Source organism: Abramis brama (genome assembly GCF_963993115.1).
Source record: "Abramis brama genome assembly, chromosome: 1".
Taxonomy (NCBI): domain Eukaryota; kingdom Metazoa; phylum Chordata; class Actinopteri; order Cypriniformes; family Leuciscidae; genus Abramis; species Abramis brama.
The window spans coordinates 33991543-34012938 of NC_139963.1; the positions used below are offsets into that span (position 1 = coordinate 33991543).

At 39.4% G+C, this 21396-nt stretch overlaps 1 protein-coding gene across 1 annotated transcript in view; it reads left to right on the forward strand.

Annotated features, from left to right (window-relative positions):
• The first annotated feature begins 2826 nt into the window (after positions 1-2826).
• plekhh3 (pleckstrin homology, MyTH4 and FERM domain containing H3) overlaps positions 2827-21396 on the forward strand; it is a 41687-nt gene continuing 23117 nt past the window's right edge. The window contains exons 1-2 of the mRNA XM_084127749.1: positions 2827-3278; positions 15255-15310. Of these exons, the coding sequence (XP_083983875.1) occupies positions 3144-3278; positions 15255-15310 (191 nt within the window). The 5' untranslated portion in view covers positions 2827-3143. The remainder of the gene's footprint in view (positions 3279-15254; positions 15311-21396) is intronic.

Below are 21396 nucleotides of genomic sequence, written 5' to 3' on the forward strand. Positions count from 1 at the left end.
CTAAAAATAAACCATCTGTTCCAGGAGCAGGTCAGGTGGGAGGCAGGTCTGACGCGGCATGACAAGGAAGATGAGAAGAGAGAAAAGCAGAATTATAAGCCGTGAGGAAAATGATACGGTGATCTGTTAGAGAGAGAAAGGACGAGGGAGAGACTGAAAGAGAGAGATGCCAAGAAGGGGGTTTTCACTGGACAGCTCGCTATACCCCTGCGCGAGTGTGTGCGTGCGTGTTTGGTAAAGCCACAGGCAGACTTAAAGACAAACACCAGGGCCAGCTTGTGGAATGATGAATGTGTGGAGAGAGTCAGCAGAGAGCAGAGCAGAGCAAACGAGAGGAAATGAAGGCATGGAGAGAGAGAGAGTGAGAGCGAAGGGAGCACAGAGGGGCCCTGAAAAATATCATGTGTCATCGGTGTGCTTGTGCTTGAGCAAAAGTTTGTTTGGTGTGCTTTTTGAAAGTGTGATTTATGGGTGTAGATGAGTGTGTGAGTGAGTGAGTGAGTGAGTGAGTGAGTGAGTGAGTGAGCCGGGGTCTGCATGAGACTTCAGGGAAAGAAGGATTAGAGTGGAAAGACGGACAATGTGTATAATGGAAAAATTAAGCTTTAAAAATTATGAGCACATTGAGGAAATGATCAAATTATCAAAAAGTTTGCCAACTGGATTTTTATGGATAAATTAAGCAATTTTTCAATGTTAAGGTACAGTTAGACAACTATGCAAGCCATTCATACTCTACCATTTTAAAGTTTAGGAGCAGGGATTTTTAAGGGATATAAATTAATTTCATACAGCAAAGATACATTAAATTGATCTAAAGTGAAGATATTTTGTCACAAAAAAAAAATCTATTTCAAATAAATGCTGTTCTTTTGTACTTTTTAATTCATCAAAGAATAATGAAAAATATTAATTAGCACAACTATTTTCAACACTGATAATAATAATAAATATTTCTTGAGCTGCAAATCTGCATATTATACAAATTTCTGAAGGATCATGTGACACTGAAGACTGGACTAATGATGCTGAAAATTCAACTTTGCATCACAGGAATAAACTATATTTTAAAATACATTAAAATAGAAAACAGACATTTTCAATTGTAATAATATTTCATAGCATTACTGTTTTTACTGTATTTTTGAAGAAATAAATGCAGCCTTGGTGAGCAGAAGAGACCCCAAACATTTGAAAAGTAGTTTAGGTTGATTTCCCCAAAAGTTTTTTGAGCATTTCCAATTAGGGTTGCACCGATATGAACATTTTGGCCAATACCGATAACCGATAATTCTTTATATTTGAAATCCAATAACCGATATATTGGCCGATAAATCTAAATCCAAATTTTTATATAATTTTTGAGAGTCTGATTACAAAAAGAAAAGTCTCACCATTAAAAGCCATGTCCCAAGCACACAATTATAATGTTCTCATTACAATTTTATGTAGCCTATATGACAGCCTGCACTTGTTGCAGTTAACCGTACTTTCCTTTTTTGAAGGGATTCCAATATTCATATTCAAGCAATTCAAAAGCATCATGGCGAACAGTGCACATCTGAAGCATCTCAGCTGAAGGAAATAATCCATTATTTATCGGCTTTAATATATCAGCCAAATTTTCTTATCGGGCCGATAACGATAAGATTAAAAATGGACATATATCGGCCAATACTGATATGGTGGCTGTTATATATCGTGCATCCTTAATTCCCAATCAACACACAGCAACAATGGTACAACCATTATGAATTTGGGGCGGGACTATCTATTTGTCTGACCAATGGATGATAGGGTTTGCTGGTTTTAGAGGGGTTTTACCCACTTTTAAGTGGTTAGGCTTGGAGACTGCCCACTGGGAGACCACCTTAAATCAGCTAAGACCAGCAAATCAGTGTAGTTTAGCAGGATAAGGAACCCTTTTATGAACCAATACACAACTCATGGTCACTTTTATTTATAATATGTCAGCTATTTGAATTCAGTTTTCAGATTGATTCATTTGAGTAATGCTAGCTGACCAGTTATTTCCTAAGATGGGTACAATAAAACAAAATTTAAATTAGTGATGTTTGTTTGCTGCCACAAGGAGCCATTTACTTCGCAAGCCATAAAAATGTAATGACTGACAGGAAAAATGTAGAAAACAGACAATAAAGGGGAAGGGGGATCATCAGACCTTTTGGAAGTCTCACAAAAAAAAAGTCTTTCTGGTACTCTTACCCTCTCCCTTCTTTCTCTGTCTGTCTCCCTCTCTTCAGAGCCTCTCGTGACAGGAGTTTCCTGGAATAAAGGAGTCCATCTGCTTTTCATTCAGGCACATAATGCGTTTCAGGAGACTACATTACCCCCCCCAACACACACACACACACAAAACACAGAGTGCTCATTCACCCCTTTACCCAGAACTTCACACTTACTTGTTAATGTCGAATTTCACTTTGCCATTCAAAGTAGATAACCCTTCTGTGATTACATCATAGTTTGGACAAGGACAGATTGGGGTAAACCTTGAAAATAACCCATTAATAATTACTAGGAAAACCGAGCACAGAGTGAAGTTAGTAAAAAGGTAAAATTTCCTTGTGTATTGTCTACATTTGAGGGTAGATTTGACATGTGTTGCTTTACAATTAGAGTTCAATATTTCTGAACCCATCACTGAAATGCTTCCATTTCCTGAAATGCCTGCCAGCGAGCCAGACAGGGGGCGGGGCGTTTTCTGGGCGTGTGGATGGTGAGCCAATCATCTTGCGATTGCGAACGCATGGGGTGACTCGCCCCGCCCCTTCACTCACGCTGGCTGAAAGAGTCTGCATGCTCATGTCCCGCAGAATCAGAGACGCGATAGAAGCCGATAAGACACGATGCTTTATCTACTCTCTTTTTGAAAGTACCCGTGGGATCAAAGTCTTTTATCAGTCGTTTTTTGAAGTTCGACACGTATTTGGATACATCCCGTTTGATAAAACGCAGCATTTCTGAGTTGTCCCAGCCGAAATAGAGGAGTTTATTCTCTTGTTTCAGCCCGTTTCATGTGACTAGACGTCCTCCATCTGTCCCATCTGCACGACAGCACAGGGACGGTGGACATCACTGGACATTTACGGATAGAGACTGGACGACACGCCGTGATTTGAATGCCTTTGCAGGGACTTTGGTGGCTTGTGTGCTGCAGACAAGGCTTCAGTTTGCTGGCTCGGGATCATGGAGAGAAAGAGGAGGAAGAGTCTTTCGAGTTACGCAATCAGGACGAACACACACACACGGGACGGGTATGTAGACAAAACTAAAACTGTGTCACAAAACCTAGTAAGCTGACTACCTAGACAGCAATTTTAGCCATCACAGTATGACATCCATCATGGTTCATTCCTTTAGTTTAAGGTAACTAATATCTGTATTGATGTTACTCTTACTTTTTTCCAAAAAGTGGATTTATCCTTTTCAAATTGTCTAGTAGCTAATCTAATACTATTCCACTGGTCATTACCACAAAAGTAACAAGTAACTTTGATTTTTTTCAAAATAAATTAAGTTATTGCTGTTTTTTGCCATTGAATTCTATGTGGATGTGTAGTTCAGATCTCAATTCACAACTTTCAACTAGTAGTCTATATTGCTAGTTGCTGTTGGTATCCTTTCCAGTTTACTTTTTATTTGGTACTAGTAGGACTACTTTGTTAGGTATAGAAACTCTAACAATAGTTACTAGTATTTAGTCCTTCTTAGGCTACTTATTTACTACTAGACACTTGTAGCCTACCAATTTCTGAGACCCTAGTAGTATCTATCCTAAATGTCTTTAGTTATATTTCTTGTCTCGCTAGTCACAATTGCTTTTTTTATGTTACATACAGTGAGGAAAATAAGTATTTGAACACCCTGCTATTTTGCAAGTTCTCCCACTTGGAAATCATGGAGGGGTCTGAAATTGTCATCGTAGGTGCATGTCCACTGTGAGAGACATAATCAAAAAAAAAAAAAAATCCAGAAATCACAATGTATGATTTTTTAACTATTTATTTGTATGATACAGCTGCAAATAAGTATTTGAACACCTGTCTATCAGCTAGAATTCTGACCCTCAAAGACCTGTTAGTCTGCCTTTAAAATGTCCACCTCCACTCCATTTATTATCCTAAATTAGATGCACCTGTTTGAGGTCGTTAGCTGCATAAAGACACCTGTCCACCCCATACAATCAGTAAGAATCCAACTACTAACATGGCCAAGACCAAAGAGCTGTCCAAAGACACTAGAGACAAAATTGTACACCTCCACAAGGCTGGAAAGGGCTACGGGGAAATTGCCAAGCAGCTTGGTGAAAAAAGGTCCACTGTTGGAGCAATCATTAGAAAATGGAAGAAGCTAAACATGACTGTCAATCTCCCTCGGACTGGGGCTCCATGCATGATCTCACCTCGTGGGGTCTCAATGATCCTAAGAAAGGTGAGAAATCAGCCCAGAACTACACGGGAGGAGCTGGTCAATGACCTGAAAAGAGCTGGGACCACCGTTTCCAAGGTTACTGTTGGTAATACACTAAGACGTCATGGTTTGAAATCATGCATGGCACGGAAGGTTCCCCTGCTTAAACCAGCACATGTCAAGGCCCGTCTTAAGTTTGCCAATGACCATTTGGATGATCCAGAGGAGTCATGGGAGAAAGTCATGTGGTCAGATGAGACCAAAATAGAACTTTTTGGTCATAATTCCACTAAACGTGTTTGGAGGAAGAAGAATGATGAGTACCATCCCAAGAACACCATCCCTACTGTGAAGCATGGGGGTGGTAGCACCATGCTTTGGGGGTGTTTTTCTGCACATGGGACAGGGCGACTGCACTGTATTAAGGAGAGGATGACCGGGGCCATGTATTGCGAGATTTTGGGGAACAACCTCCTTCCCTCAGTTAGAGCATTGAAGATGGGTCGAGGCTGGGTCTTCCAACATGACAATGACCCGAAGCACACAGCCAGGATAACCAAGGAGTGGCTCTGTAAGAAGCATATCAAGGTTCTGGCGTGGCCTAGCCAGTCTCCAGACCTAAACCCAATAGAGAATCTTTGGAGGGAGCTCAAACTCCGTGTTTCTCAGCGACAGCCCAGAAACCTGACTGATCTAGAGAAGATCTGTGTGGAGGAGTGGGCCAAAATCCCTCCTGCAGTCTGTGCAAACCTGGTGAAAAACTACAGGAAACGTTTGACCTCTGTAATTGCAAACAAAGGCTACTGTACCAAATATTAACATTGATTTTCTCAGGTGTTCAAATACTTATTTGCAGCTGTATCATACAAATAAATAGTTAAAAAATCATACATTGTGATTTCTGGATTTTTTTTTTTTTAGATTATGTCTCTCACAGTGGACATGCACCTACGATGACAATTTCAGACCCCTCCATGATTTCCAAGTGGGAGAACTTGCAAAATAGCAGGATGTTCAAATACTTTTTTTCCTCACTGTATGTAATGATTAAGTATTAGTGTCTTTTTAATAAGTACTAGTAAAACTAATGACTAGTAGTAAAATAAATGAGTGCTTATGTAAAGAATAGGTGCCAACGGTTAATGGAATGGCTACTAGTCACTATTTGTATAAGTACTAGTATATAAAGAACACTAAAACTTAATGAATAGTTACTATTGGAAAGGATGTTACAAAAAAGAACTATTAACATTAAAATTATTATTATCATGATTTATTGCCATAATCAGGCATTCTCAAACATTCCTACATGTGTATGATGCTGGAAAGATCATGGATTCATTTATGTGAGAATTATTTATTATATAGACAAAATGTTGAAATATTTTTGAGGCAGCACTGACAGGACAAATGTATTGATTTCTCAGTTTTAAGTGCTGGAAATGGAGTGTGATGAAAACACCTAGGCTATTCTTGCAAAACTAGTTTTACTGGTTATATTTTGAGAATTAAAGTAAAGCGCTCAAGCTTTACTTGCTAGATACCAATGCTTCCCATATATAATTTGTGTGACTTTCATATATGTTTACTATGTATGTGGTTTTGAGGGCTTTTTAATCCTAGCAACCTGATTACAGTGAGAAAATGAATTACACAAAATATTTAGTTGATACTTTGTCTAAGACAACTGTACTTCTGATGTATTATTTTCACTGTTCTCACACACAAGAGCTTATTGTTGAGGTGTTTCATGATTAGCCCATGTGTGTTTTAAAGGTACAAATCATTGTGAAGAACAGAGATGAAGGCTTCCTGTGAAATGTAATGAACAGTGAAGGGCATTCAGCTGAGCCAGCACTCCGGTTCCCCATCTATTTTACGCCTCTGTGCAACTGAACACATCCGCATGATCAAATATTTAATAATGACTCCTCTGTCAGTAAAATCTCTGGTATTGATCCCCGCTTGTACACTAAACGAGTTTTTCAACAGCACACAAAGGCTGTTTTGAGCTGTTCTGAATTAAAGCAGAAATTTTTCCAGTAAACACTATGTACTTCTTGGGATGGATAATTGCCTACAACCGAAAGTATTCCACACTGCATTATGACCCAACACCCACATGTAATGCCGACTTACCTCAAGTGTACTGTCTATAGTTAATATCAGTCCTCTGCTAGGCTAGTATAAAGAGATCTCTTGACATGTCTGGACATACATATTGTGAAACCATGTTACACACAATACACTGGGCCAATCAATTAGAAACAGCCTAAGGGACCTTTTGCACCAATCTCTTATGGACTGACCTCTTATCTCTCCCTACTCCCTTTATCCCCACTCTATCCATCCTCTATGGACTAATCACCCTAAAATCAATAATCTCCATATTTCCTTGGTGAAGTCTTATGCCATTAACCCATTTATGGCTCTGTGAAAGATTTCTGCGTGTGTGTGCATGTGTCAGGGTAATGGGGGTAGAATATAGGAGGTTAATAGGTCAGTGCATCCTCTTTTCCCCAGGGTCTTCATGCACCTATTTTTTTTTTTTTTTCTAAGGAGGCACCAATGGCAGTCCTTGGGGTCTATAGAAAAGACATGGCCAAAGGGAAAAAAAAGAGAAAAGGCATGGCCAAAGGAAACAAAAAACTTTAGACAGTGTGATGGGAAATAAGATAAAGACCAAATTTAGACATCTGATTGGGTGATTTCTGGATTTTTTGACTCAACTCATTTTGAATTTGATTGCATGATTAAATTTGATGAATTTGATCCATTGAACACAGCCAGACTCCGGTGTGTGATGTAAAACATTAGATAATGTTACATAGTCAACTGAGTGGCTGCCACATCTTTGGGTATCAAATATACAGTAATGAATCAGCTTTAAAGACTTGATAATCAGCTCTAACTGTTTGAATGGCTATTGTAATGCGAGTGACCATTTGCTGAGTCATTGTTTAAGGGCGCACAGAGCCTGAACTTTTATTATGATTTATCAGCCTTTTCTGGCTGTTGCACCACCACAATTCACTCTTGCTATTTTCATTGTTGCCACAGTGTCATTATTGATTATTGCTAAAAGATATTGATATCTAGAGTGCATCTGCAAGGCCTGGCTTCCTCTTCATGCCAGGCAGGATCAATAGACTGAGCAACAACCTTCAGTTGTCCTTCCTAGGAGAAACTGGTATGGTTGCTGCTCAGGTCTTGGTGGATGACATCTATTTCTCTGATGTTTATAATTAGCACTCTGCCCTTTGGGGGTTTGGACTAACAAAACTGATTCTTTAAGGACTTTGTAACATGTTGGAAAATCAAGCTAAACTAACTGTGTTTTGCCACATCGTAGCTGGTTTATAACTAAACTAGATCTGATTACTAAACTTGTTCAAGCTAGACACTCACTGCTTGACCAGTCACCATGTGCCACCAAAAAAACAGATTGACCATCTTAAACTGGTGCAAGTCCAAAATGGCCTACCAGCCCATGATCAGTTTGGATCAGCTAATGACTGGCTTTTACTGTTGTTGGGCAAATTTCTGTGTGAGAAATCCAGTCATTTCAAATGGGAATTTCCCGATGCAGATTTCGCATAGAGTTCAAGTTGGTCATTCGAATTCACCATGTTGACCAACAGAAAGCTGCTTGGTTTGAAAGTGACCTCTGTGTAAGCTGTGTTTCATACATCGCTATACTACTGACAATACACAATGGACCTTTTTGCCCACTAAACTTTATTGCCAAAGAGGAAATGCATGCTTGGAAGACATGGATGGTACGGAGAGGACTGGTTTGGTCTAGGAAAGCCATCTCCGGAAACATCCATTGACGTGTTTACACAAAGACCTCCTCCATTGCACCCAACCCTCTGTAGGCCACACACTCAAGCAGGTGGTTAGACCCCACAGACGTGTGTGTTTGGATACTTCCTCTCTGCAGTGACTGTTAACGGTCCTTATTTTGTGCCACAGGAGACCGCAGCTGAATGTATCATCTCGACAGATCCACCTTTAACTCAAATGTACTTCTGTACTATATTTATCCTGAAACAAACCCTACATTTCATCCTACAGTATGTAAAGTTAATACTTTGGCTCATAACTTAATGCTAAATTAAAGGGTAATAGTTTAACCAAAAATGACAACAAAATCGTCAAATTACTTTCTTTCTTCTGTGGAACATAAAATAACAAATTTAAACTTTCAACTGTTTTTTTTTTTTCCATACAATGAAAGTCACTGGTGTGCAAGAAACAGTTGAAACATTCTTCAAAATATATTTCTTCCACAGAAGAATGCAGGTTTGGGATGACATTAAGGTGACAGTCTTTCTCTTTAAGGCCATTATAGTCTGTTGGAGGTGTAGTGCTGGTTCAGGGATCTGCTTCTCCATGTGTGAGACTCTGACGTCAGCAGCCGTCCCCTAATCAAGCTGGCCAAACAGACAGCGGGCTAACTGAAAGAGCGCCTCTGTTTGTCCTGCATGCTCTGTTGCTCCCCCCTCTTTCCTATTTTAGAGTGACGAACTACCCTCGCTTCACTCTTCTGTGTTTCTCTTTGGAGACGCAAAACTTTCTTTCTTTTTGTTTTTGACATTCACGCTGTGCCTTGAAGATGTTATGACACGAGGACACCCGCCCACTGCAGCTGTTGAGTTGAGGAGCAGGGCATCCTGGGAAAGAAACACAAACTGGCAGGAGTTTCTGGCACAGACCTGGTGCTGTTAATGTATAACTGTAGAACCACAGAGCTTTGAGATGTTATTTCCCCCACACCCTCTACAACGAGCCAAAATCTTGCGCTATGCAGGTTAAAATTGAGGTTTAATGTTTTGTTGTTGTTTTTGTTGGAGAGATATGGGCAAAATAAACTGATTTTCCATAATGCTAAATTTGTTTTCCCCTTATGTTTTCACTTTTTAGTCTTAAAGTTTGCCAGCAACACATAGTAACTTAGACAAACTGTATAAACATAAAAATGGGTTCGACTGATACCTTGAAATTCAATATAAAAAGTTGAAGTGGAAGTGTTTCACATAACGAGAGAGAGAGAGAGAGAGAGAGAGAGAGAGAGAGAGAGAGAGAGAGAGAGAGAAAAAAAGGTAAATTAATATTTTGTTTTGTTTGGGTAGTCCTGCCTGTCCCTAAAATTCCATATAGGGTAGAACCAAAGAAAAAAACAAAAACGCACACAGGCGAACATCTGCTCCAGAAGCCCATGGTTGGCAGAGCAGTGGCATTTCCGCCCTCTTACTCAACCCTGTCTCTTGGGACACAGGAACGGAAGTGAGCCACGGAATAAACCCATCACGCCATCTCCTGCCTGGATGATTCATCCCGCTCCTCATCCCAGAATGCTCTTGCCAGAGGTCCCGCTCACACGCCATACCTTTCTCAGCCTTCCTATCTGACTTAAACCCTGATCAAGCCCCACTTGGATATAGAGTGCTGCAGGGATGACATATTTTTGCTGGCCAAAACCCAGTAACCAGTTTGTATTTTTAGCACTTCTGGTTCCATCGTCCTGAAGTCAATGGTTTTTTGATTGGGTTATTGGTTAAATGCCTGAAATAGAGTCTGTGGTTTTTCACGTTTTATTCTATGGCATAAAATACATCAGTAACACACCCTAGTGATTTTTAAAAATGCTTTTTCTTGTCTTGGAAAAAGGCGGTTGCTAACAAGTGGCTAAATGGGACTACAGAGGTTATCAGGGACATTAAATGTCATCACCAAACAGGAAACCTAATCTACTCACTAGTCCACTTTTTACAATCTCGTGTTTATAATTGCTCTCTTTCAAACTTGCAGGGAAAATGTTTTTTAAATAAAGACTGAAAGAGCTTAATGATTGTGACGCTGAAGTACTTTGACCATGGTCTTTTTGTAGCCTATGTATAGCTATATACATCTGGTGATTATAATTACTGTAGGCTTCAAAATTCATCAATGTTGTGTTCATTTGTGAAGACTGAACCAAATGGTCACAGAGATCCAAAATCCAAATAATAATCCAAAAGCCAATGGAGAAATTCTATTAGGTTTTTGTCGTGTGAACCAGGGAGCCGGTTTGGCCAACAAAATGATGGCATCACTCTATTGTGTGAAAAAGAACTAACTTTTAGCATTGTAAACTCTTAACATATGTCTTGTGAAGTGGCTTGCTGTGAATGGTATGCTACCAAAGAAAAATTTAGATGTGTTATTTTCTGAAATTCATCTGAATTTGAATTCTGGTCTGTGCTTTTGTGCCTAAAGCACTACGGGTTAAAAGAAGAAGCATGCATCACTCAGAGGAAGAGAAAGTGTGTGAGAGAGAAAGAGAGGTTTAATGACAGCTCTCTATCTTGCTTGCTGAGCCTGTCCAACATTTATGGTGCCTCTCCACCCTGATTAAACATTAAGCAAGTCTCATTATACACACCCCTTTTGGTCTGTAACACACTTTTTTATCTTCTTTCTCACCTCTATCCTCCTGCTAGCCTGGCAAGCCAGACCTACATCAAGATGTTAGGTCTGGCAACTCACCATAGACACGGCTCAATCCGAGGGGCGGGATAAACGGCTGTCTTTCAAATTCCCTCTGCATGCAATAAGACAGCGTTTCAACCAACCAGAGCGTTTTCCCAACAGTGGAGCTAACGTTAGTTGATAGATTCAATTTTTGAATCTGGCAGGCAAAACTACGAACACATGTTCCTTTTTTAAGAATGACTTAAGTGCCATTCTTTGCTCTTTTCTCAAAGAAAAACCTAACTCCAAGTCCTCCAGAGTCGCGGCCAAAGCCGATTCGAAAGACTGTTCTCCAGCAGCAGCAGCCATTCTTTGTTTTCAAGTAGCAGGGAACTGTCGCAACTCTGTCATCATTATGTTAAGCCCGCCCCGCCTACTCTATGTGATGTGATTGGCCTGACCCAATTTAGGTTTTTACAGCTCCGAAAGTCAACGGAGAGTTGCTAGACTACCCTGGCTGCAAAATAAATTTTGCTGCCGCTAGGGTGCATCTAGATTTTTAGGCTATCCTCCTGCTCTTTTATTTCCACTCTTCCTCTGGCAGAGACCTCAGCCGTCCATCTTATTTGGCCATCATTGTGAATGCATGTGTGTACTAAACTTAGCAGCTCTAGTTGTAAATTGTGGCATGCTAATTGTGAAGCATCTTGCCGCTGACCTGGATGGCGTTTCATAGATTTAGCTCCAAACCTGTCAGAATGTGATAATATTTCAAATGTTTTTCTTGCAGCAGTGATTAATACATTCAGATAGTTTTCAGTGATAGATTTGGCTGCAAACTTAGCATCTTTTAACCATTTTTTTTTTGCATATACTTTTTTCAGTTTACCCTACATATATTATTGCTGCTGAAAATTCAGCTTTGCCATTACAGGAATAAATTACATTTTTAAATATATTCAAATAGAAAACAGTTATTTTAAATTGCAATAATATTTCACAATATTACTTTTTTTTTTTTTTTTTTTGTTCCAATAAATGCAGCCTTGGTGAGTATAAGAAACAATATAAAATGTAATTAAAACCTGAAATAGAAAAAAACCCTGAAAAATTATATTTGCTTTTCATTGAAATGTTATGAAATTGAAATTTTGCCTGTTTAGCTTCATGACCCTCAGGAGCCCCCGGTTTCGGCACTGAACGTTCCTCCGAGGCTGTGCCAAAGCCCAGAAACATGATACCACAGTGCGGCACAGACTTAGACACACGCTCTCTCTCTCTCTCACACACACACACACACACACACACACACACACACACACACACACACACACACACACACACACACACACACACACACACACACACACACACACACACACACACACACACACACAGAGAGGTGCGTGTCTGTGAAATGGGTCAAGGTGAGGGGGAGCTAGAGTTACAGCTGATGTGAAGTGTCAGACTGAGTCAGTTTACAGCTAGGATCGATTTTGATAAACCTCACCGAGTCACTGGACCAAAGGGCAGAATCAGAGCCAAAGCATACCAGTCATTAACGGGAACCCGCAGCCTAGCCGAGCGTGGCACCGCAGCCCGGGGCTGCCGGTGGGTGGTTGACAGGGGTCAGATGGTCATCTCAGTGGGTAGAAATACACGGTTGTATAAATGAGTCTCCTTGTAATTTTCCTGGAAATCAACTTTAACTAGAATCCGCTCATAAACAGTATTTATTGCAAATTGCGGGCTGCTCGCTGCCTGTATGTCGAAACACTGCAGTTATTGACTACAGCACCATTCACAAGAAAATTGCTGGCAAAATGGTAGGAGCAAACTAATCCTTCAGGACACTTTTGTACATGTTTATTTGTAGCCATCACCTCCCAGAAGGTATCGGAGGCTTCGCTCTGTGTGTGTTTTAGGTTAATAGTGTTGACAGAGGCAACATAGTTCAAAGTAGGAAATGTTTCCCTCTATGTATTTTTCTATTCGTCCCTTCCTCTCGTATGCCATTAAAGGGATAGTTCACTCAAAAATGTAAATTCTGTCATTATTTATTCATCCTCACGTCGCTCCCAAACCTGTATGACATTTTTTCGTCTGTGGAACACAAGATTTTTGTCAATACAATGAAAGTGGAAATTCAGTCTTTCTTTAAAATATCTTCTCTGTGTTCCAAGAAGTCAACAGTTTTGGAACAACATGAGGGTTTGCATTTTAGGGTGAACTCTCCCTTTATTCAGGTTTACAAGCATGTCAATTAGCACAGAGAGGAAACTAAAGCTGACATCAGATCCGTTTGCAGGGAAGGACAGTGTGTATTTACTGTCCGCTGGGTGTGAAGGGTCTGAGGGCTGGCTGCGGGACAGAGTTGGTCCAGAGGGGCTGGGTGGAGCAGAACTGGGTTGGTATTTCATGTAGATGGATTGAGCACAAAAGTACTCTGTGTCTTTGTCAGTTCTGAGAACGGCCCTCGTTTTGAATGTTATGATCTGCCTGCAACAGTTGAGTGCCTGGGACTGCTTTGTGTGTGTGTGTGTGTGTGTGTGTGTGTGTGTGTGTTTGAATCCACTGCCAATTACTACAGAAGAGGTGCTGTTTCTAAGTGCACTTGTTCAAAGAGGTATGTATGTGTGTGCGTGTGTGTGCACGCTCATGACCTAGTGACTAAATTACTGAAGAATGTTAGCCAAATTGGAAAAGCTCAAACGCAAAAAGGTTTGTAAAGAAACTAACAATGTTACATTTTACCGGAATGAATGAATGAATGAATGAATGAACATCTGCACATCTGCATTCATTTTACCGGAAGATCCAGTTATAAACTTTTGTTGAAGAGCTCAAAAGTAAATCAAAAAATGAAACATGCATAGATGAATTGTTCAAAATAAGATCAATAACATACATTTAGAAAATAGTTGAAGTGAATTTTAATTTCATCCATTCATCCATTCTGCAAACCGCTTATCCTCAGTATGGTCGCGGGTTTTCATTTCATGGCGACTTTGCCTTTTATTTAAAAGTTTTATGTCAGGGTTCAGGAATTGGTTAGAGAAAGTAACTAGATTTTAACTCTACATTTTAAGGAGTTCTAGGCAATTTTGGCACATTGCAATACAGTTGCTAGAGTGTGTTTGTAGCAAAATTGTGTGCAGTTACATTTCTGGGTGTGTTTTTTCGTAGCATGTTTCGTATGCAGTTGCTAGGGTGTTATGAGTGTGTTTTTAGTGCATTGTTGTGCAGTCACTAGAGTGTTTTGGGTAGTTTCAGTATGAGTCTTTGAAGTTGCTATTGGGTGCTCTGACTCTTCTAATGGCAATTTTACCAGGTGAAAGTTGTAAGTCTACTTGGAATGGAAATAGCATACGTCTCCTCGAAAAGCTGCATAATTTGACATATCATATGCTTGTGTACCTAAGGGTTTGTTCAAATACCTAACCTTAAGCTTGAGTAGTAATAGGGATGCTTGCCTTGTCTAGCTTAATTCAAGAACAATAGAGGTCAATGGGAAGTCCAAATTTAGACTGCTAGATAATTGTGTGTGTATGTGTGGTAGTTTCAGAACGTTACACTACAGTATATCATGTAGCAAAGAGGAAGTGTGGTCAGTTTTGCACCACTCAGCTTTATATCCGCAGAGCCCTGGAGATTTTCTCCAACCAAGGGAGATTTTGAGTCCAGGAAATGACCTTATGACTCACAGCACTAGATTAGGCATTTATACAGTTGTTTGACAATTACCAACAAATTGCATGACTAAATATATCATTAATTCATAATTTAATTTGAGACTGATGAAACACTATACAGCCAGCCGACTTCCAATATGACCAACTGATGTGGCTGCGTTGAGCCACATCAAAGGGTTTCCAGGTCATTCAGGTTGACCTTTCCTGGACCCCTGCCGCAGTCCAGAGCTCTTTTCTGGTTCCGTCTTCCCCTCTTTAATATGAGCTTTGAGATTGAGAAGGGGAAGCCAGACCTGAGGAATGCACAAAAGAATCCGGACGTCCCGTCGAACCCTAGCCTATCAATCATCTGCGCAGGCGTCAACAGATTTTGAGTCCACTGCTCTTTTTAGCACATTGTGAATGGTTTGTGCAACCAGTTTGGATAACAATGAATATTTTGGTATAATACTAAAAACTCTGAAATTTTGTTACCATGGCAACCCAAAACTTAAGTAGCAAATCAAACCATATGATGTTTGTTGAACATATCGAAACAGAGGAAGTGAAAGAGACAGAATGTTCTCTACGTACTGCACATTTGTCAAGAATATGTAGCAGAGTTTACTGGAAAGAAAGTGTGAGATCAATACCTGCCAGATACCCATGTGTTCTGTCCTTTCTCCTTTACAGGGGCAACTAGAGGTCACTCTGTCTCAGCCCACTCGCACAGCCAACGGCACACCCTGGTGAGTTCAGACATTAATGATGTTTAATAGAGTGTGTGTGTGTGTGTGCGTGCGCGCACGTGTGTCTGTCTTACATCTCCTTCACGAATCTGGACTGAGAGAGGTTTGAATACAAATAGATTTGTCAGTCCGTTCAGCACATACCTTACAAAAACCTATTGTGACGTTGCAGTGACAGTGGAATCAGATTGTAATACCATGGTATTTTGATATAAAAGCATATAGAAAGTGTCTCTTAAGCTCACCATGGCTGCATTTATTTGATCAAAAATAAAGCAAAACAGTATATTGTGAAATAATAATATTAGAATTTCAAATATTTTTGAATATATTTTAAAGTGTAATTTATTTCTGTCATCATTACTCCAGTCTTCAGTGTCACATGATCCTTCAGAAATCAGTCTAATACAGGGTTCACCAATCTCGGTCCTGGAGGGCCGCTGTCCCTGCAGAGTTTAGCTCCAACCAGCTCCAACACACCTGTTTGAAAGTTTCTAGTATGCCTAGTGAGACCTTGATTAGCTGGTTCAGGTGTGTTTAATTGGGGTTGGAGCTAAACTCTGCAGGACAGCGGCCCTCCAGGACCGAGATTGGTGAACCCTGGTCTAATATGATGATATGCTGCTCAAGAAACATTTCTTATTATTATCAGTGTTTTGTAGTTTTTTTTTGTTGTTTTTTTTTTGGTGAAGAGAAGGTTGAAAAGAAGAGCATTTTTTATATATATATATATATATATATATACATAAAGTTACAAGGCCACTTGTAAGGTAATGGTATGTGGGCCAGCCTGACTGTGTCATAGATTTTGGGTGTGTCAGCACAAAGAATCAAACACACAGAAAATGTTATTACTGTGCATTTAATCACTACAAATGAGCAGTTATTTTATTGTATTGTCAAGATTGTGTGTGTGTGTGTGTGTTAGCATGTTGAGATTTGCATGAAACCTTCAGCCAGACGGTGACTCAGTCTTTTTTATCGCGTGTAGAGGTCGCTCAGTCCCATCACAGATTAGACACATACGTCCTGTCATCCTGAGTGCTTTGTCTCGCTCAGTTGGCTGGATGTGGAATGTCTTGGATGTCTGGATGTCTTGGCAGTATTCTTGAGAAAACCGTATTATTTTTAGCAGAGGTCAGAAAGACTTACTCCATCATACTGTCCTCAATCACCAGATCTGAAAGAATGTATTGTCTTTGTATCTCTCTCTTGGTTATTTCCTCTCCCTGCCTTTTTAAAATCTCAACAAAAGAACATTTTGTTCATGTTTGGCTGTAGGTTTCAGGTCTTTCTCCTCTTGGCCAGCTGTTCTGTACTGTCAGTCCATTTAAGGGGTCGACCTGACAGGTCACAGCTTGGTGTTAATGTGTTTCCCACGCTTCAAAAGCTGAGTGCCTGGACTTTCATGGTTTCTATATTGAAATCCGTGTTGTTTTTGTTGTTGTTTTTGACTAAATTTTATATTTTTTTCTTTGCTTGTGCACATCTCTCTCTCTCTCTCACACACACTCACACTCACACTCACACACACACACACACACACACACACACAGATGCACACACGCACTCTGGTTCGCTATTTTTTTTGGGGACTCTCGCTAGAGGTAATGGTTTTCATACTGTACAAACTTATATTCTATCCCCTTACACGAACCCTACCCATAAACCTACCCATCACAGAAAACTGTCTGCATTTTTACAAAAAAAAAAATAAAATCATTCTGTATGATTGATATGTTTCCTCATGGGGACCTCAACTTAGTGACACCAGTCCCCATGAGTCAGTGTGCATTCAGGTTGAAGTCCCCACCGGTATAGAAAAACATTAACACACACACACACACACACGCACGCACGCACGCGCGGTCTAAATGGTAGCATATCATAGACTTTTATTGTTTTTATAAAGCTAATTATAATGAAACTAACCCAAATATATACATATGTAATTACTAGGAACTCTGAAAGAATGCTTTTTAGAATGATTTTTTTTTTTATATTTTCGTTTTTTATGAATTATTTTTCCAAATGAGGACGTTCCCGAATGTCCCCCATTTTCTTTACTTTTAGGGACAATTTTGCCTTCAAAAATGGCAGTATACAAACGTACAGTATATAAATGTGGTCAATGTGTGTGCAAGCCTTCCAGCAAGGGCATAGCTTACTTAGTTACTAACTAAGCAGCACTGCATTTTAATTGGATTAAAATCAATCACCTATTGACCACAGTTCAACACGCCACATAAATGCACTATAGAGAATAGTGTGTTATAGAGATTGTTACACACTAAACAAACTTTAATAAAATAAAATTGTAAACAAGGAGTGAAGAACCTACTGAGTTCTTTGTGACTTAGTATTTAAACTTGTGTACGTGTGAGTACAATGGGTAACTGGGTTATATTAGCTTTTATCATTATTGTGTTAACCATTGATTAATCAAGCTATTGATGTCTGTTACTGTAAGTCATTTGGAGTTGGCAGTATAAGTTTTACACACACTCAAAAAAATCCCCTTGATTCAGTGGACGTTTATGGAGGGGAGTAGTTTCCCTTCTTTTCTACCTTTCCTCCATCCCTCCATTTCTTTTATCAGTTTCCTGTCAGTGTGGGCCACACAGATGGTTTAGGTTAGTAAGCCTAGGCCACAGAGAGCTTCAGAGAGGGAGGGATACACACACAGTGCTACGTTGCCTTCATATTAACCGTTTTGCCTGGCAGTATTACCAACCCCAGAGTTTCCAGTTCCATGACGCTATTCCACTGAAAACTTACAAAACATCTGAGAACAAGTCTTAAACCATAAGATAGTTTCATACGGCCCCCCTCACGCATAAAAAAAAAAAACCATGTTATCCTTAAATCCGCAAATCAATTTTCCTCTTTTATATTTTGGCTTTCAACATTATTTCTTATTTAATCTTTTTTTTTTTTTTGCCTTTTTATTATGATCGGACAGTTGAAGCAGAGGTCATACAGGAGAGGGAAACAGGATGGGAAAAAAACTCAATCTTTAACTCTGATTGCCTGAAGCACAAAGCATGTTTCTGACATAAAATTATTTAAAAAAAATATTAAATCAGCATTAATTAGTCTTTAGACAGTACAGTTTGGGGTTGGTAATATTTTTATTTTATTTCATCTCTTCTGTCTCTTCTGCCCACAAGGCTGCATTTATTTGATCAAAAAATACAGTAAAAACAGTAATATTGTGAAATATTATTACACTTTAAAATAAGTGTTTTCTGTTTTAATACATTTTAAAATGTAATTTATTCCTGTGATGTCAAAGCTGAATTTTCAGCATCATTACTTCAGTCTTCAGTGTCACATGATCCTTCAGAAATCATTCTAATGTGATGATTTGCTGCTCGAGAAACATTCCTTATTATTATCAGTGTTGAAAACCGTTTTTGTTGTTATTGTTGGGACATTGATTAAAGAATAGAAAGTTCAAAACAGCATTTATTTGAAATAGAAATCTTTAGTAACATTACAAATGTCTTTACTGTCACTATTGATAAATGTTTTATGCATTCTTGTTGAATAACAGTATAAACTTCCTACTGACCCCAAACTATTAAAATAATTCATAAATAATTTTAATTGAGCTTATAAAAGTACAACCGGCCCCCAGGTCATTTGAGTTCAAGTTTGTATTCGTGACATGAGTCGAGAGTGTTTTTTTTTTTTTATAACATGCTGGACTGCAGAGGTTTTTTTGGGGTGATTTTGCTTTCACTTCCGTAAACAAGCACTACAGTATTTGCTTATTTTCCTTTCTCCCCTCATCAAATCAGTCATTTGACATCTTTCAGCAAAAAACAGCTACATTCTTAACAGCACTTTCCACTTTCCCTTCCAAATAATCCATCCTGTTCTCACTTGCTCTCTCTCAATTTCTTTAATCCATTTTATAATGAGTTGAATTGAGGTCTATGACTCTATGACACCCTTATCCATGTGTTCGTAAAGTCAACATCCCGCTTGATTGACAGTTCGGTTTGATATTTTGTCTAGGCCCCTTTATCTTATATTTCCATTTATTTGTATTTCTCTCTTGCTGTTTCTCCCTCAAGTCTTCCATGCCTAGATCTGGAGAAAGGCATATTCATTTTCCTCTCCTCCTTCTATTATTCCTGCCGTTTAATCCTGTGTGACAAATTGTTTCCTGTTCTGCTCTCCCTCTTACAGGAAGTCAACTCGTAGGCCCCTCTTGGGGGCCACTGTTGTGGACTCTGGGAAAAGAGTGGGCTGTGGTGGGTAGGTTTGGGATGGGTTTGATTGGACAGCTGTGGAAACCTTGGAGACCCCAAGCCCCTCCAACACACACACACACACACACACACACACACACACACACACACACACACACACACACACACACACACACACACACACACACACACACACACACACACACACACACACACACACACACACACACACACCCCTCACCCCCCTACAGATCCTCTACAGCAGTCCAAACCTGCGTTCCAGCTGTGACTATTGAATAAACCTCTACTTTACAGTTTCCAGACTTAAACTTCAAACGCCTCCAACATCTAACACATACTCACTCACACAATCACAGCACAAATCTGACTATGAATTTCAGTCTCCCATAGGAAAGAAAATGACAAATGAGACATTTAAATGTCTCCGTTAATTCTTCCTCACAGCAACAAGATTAAATAGAGAGCAAATGGGAAAGAGAGATTTTTTTCCTCCTCCAAATAATAGATCTCAGGAATAGCTATATTTTCATCTTTGAAGTTGAGAGTTAAATTTAAGAAAAAACTGTGATAAAGTGGAAATTGGCTCAGTAAAAATTTTTTTGTGGTGGCATTCACTGGAAAAGCCTCTGAGGATCTTTTATTACATGTAATAAATTAATTACAATTTACAGTATGACAAGTGCTTTTACGCTTTTAAGTTTTATCTGTGATCATTGGTAAATACTTTACGTTAGGAAGCTAGGGGCAAATCAATTTTGATAGGAAAATGTAAGACTTTGAGACAGTCACTTGACTTTGAGAATGAATATAAAATTAAAAATGTATCCACCTCAAGTGAGCATATCCTTTTTCCCCCTGTGCATTGTGTATTTTATTCACATCACATCTTCATAATTTCAGTATAAATTTAAATTCTTCCCATACTGAATTATCTGAGCTATGCTATTCACGTTAATTTTATAGTTCTATAAAATTACATTTTTATTTCTCCAAATGAATTTAAGGAGAAATATCTGGGATAAAGTTAATATGAAACTCCATAAGTCTCAATCAAAGATCAGTGTCTAAACAATGAAATATTAATTTGGGCAAACATATCCACACAACCTGTAAACATACAGATACATCATGATACATATTAATCGTTTAATCACGTCGTCATTATTTAAAAACATCTGTTCAGTCAGAATGGCAGCATCTCATTCATTTCTATTCCTTTTTCTATAGAGGAAATATTACTTTCTTCTTCCTCATTCAGCTGAAAGGATGGCCGAGTCAGAGCGCATAGGGTTTGGCCTAGTGCCATGCTCATGTCACTGTTTGATCCATTACATAGGATAAGATTGGCACACAGTCACACCACGCCAAACCCTGTGCTTTATCAGTGCCTTCGCGTGTAGGTGTGGCATTTCAAGTTTAGACACACAGTAACTGCACAGACGTGTGTGTGTGTGTGTGTGCGCAGTACTGCTATATAGCTATACTTTGAGAGGTTTGAACGAGACGTGACCCGCCTCGTGTCGATCGGGAGCTGGTATTGTTAGGTAATCAACGACATGTAATTGTGTTGTGTCATCTGGCTCCGAGGGTCCAAGGTGCTCAGATTGATCTAGAGGGGCTCATTCACTCAAAAGGGCATCACTGTTTAGACAGCCAAAACCCAACTATAACCCTTACTTCCTGCCTTTCTTGCTTTCTTTACTCGCTAACTATATTTTCCCAGAGAAAAGGGCAGATAGGCTAACATGGTTCAAATGATCATGCCTGCACTTTAAACAAAAACGGTTCTTCAGCCACTTAGAAACCATTCTGTTGTCTAGAGCCATTCTTCGCTATAGAGGTGTC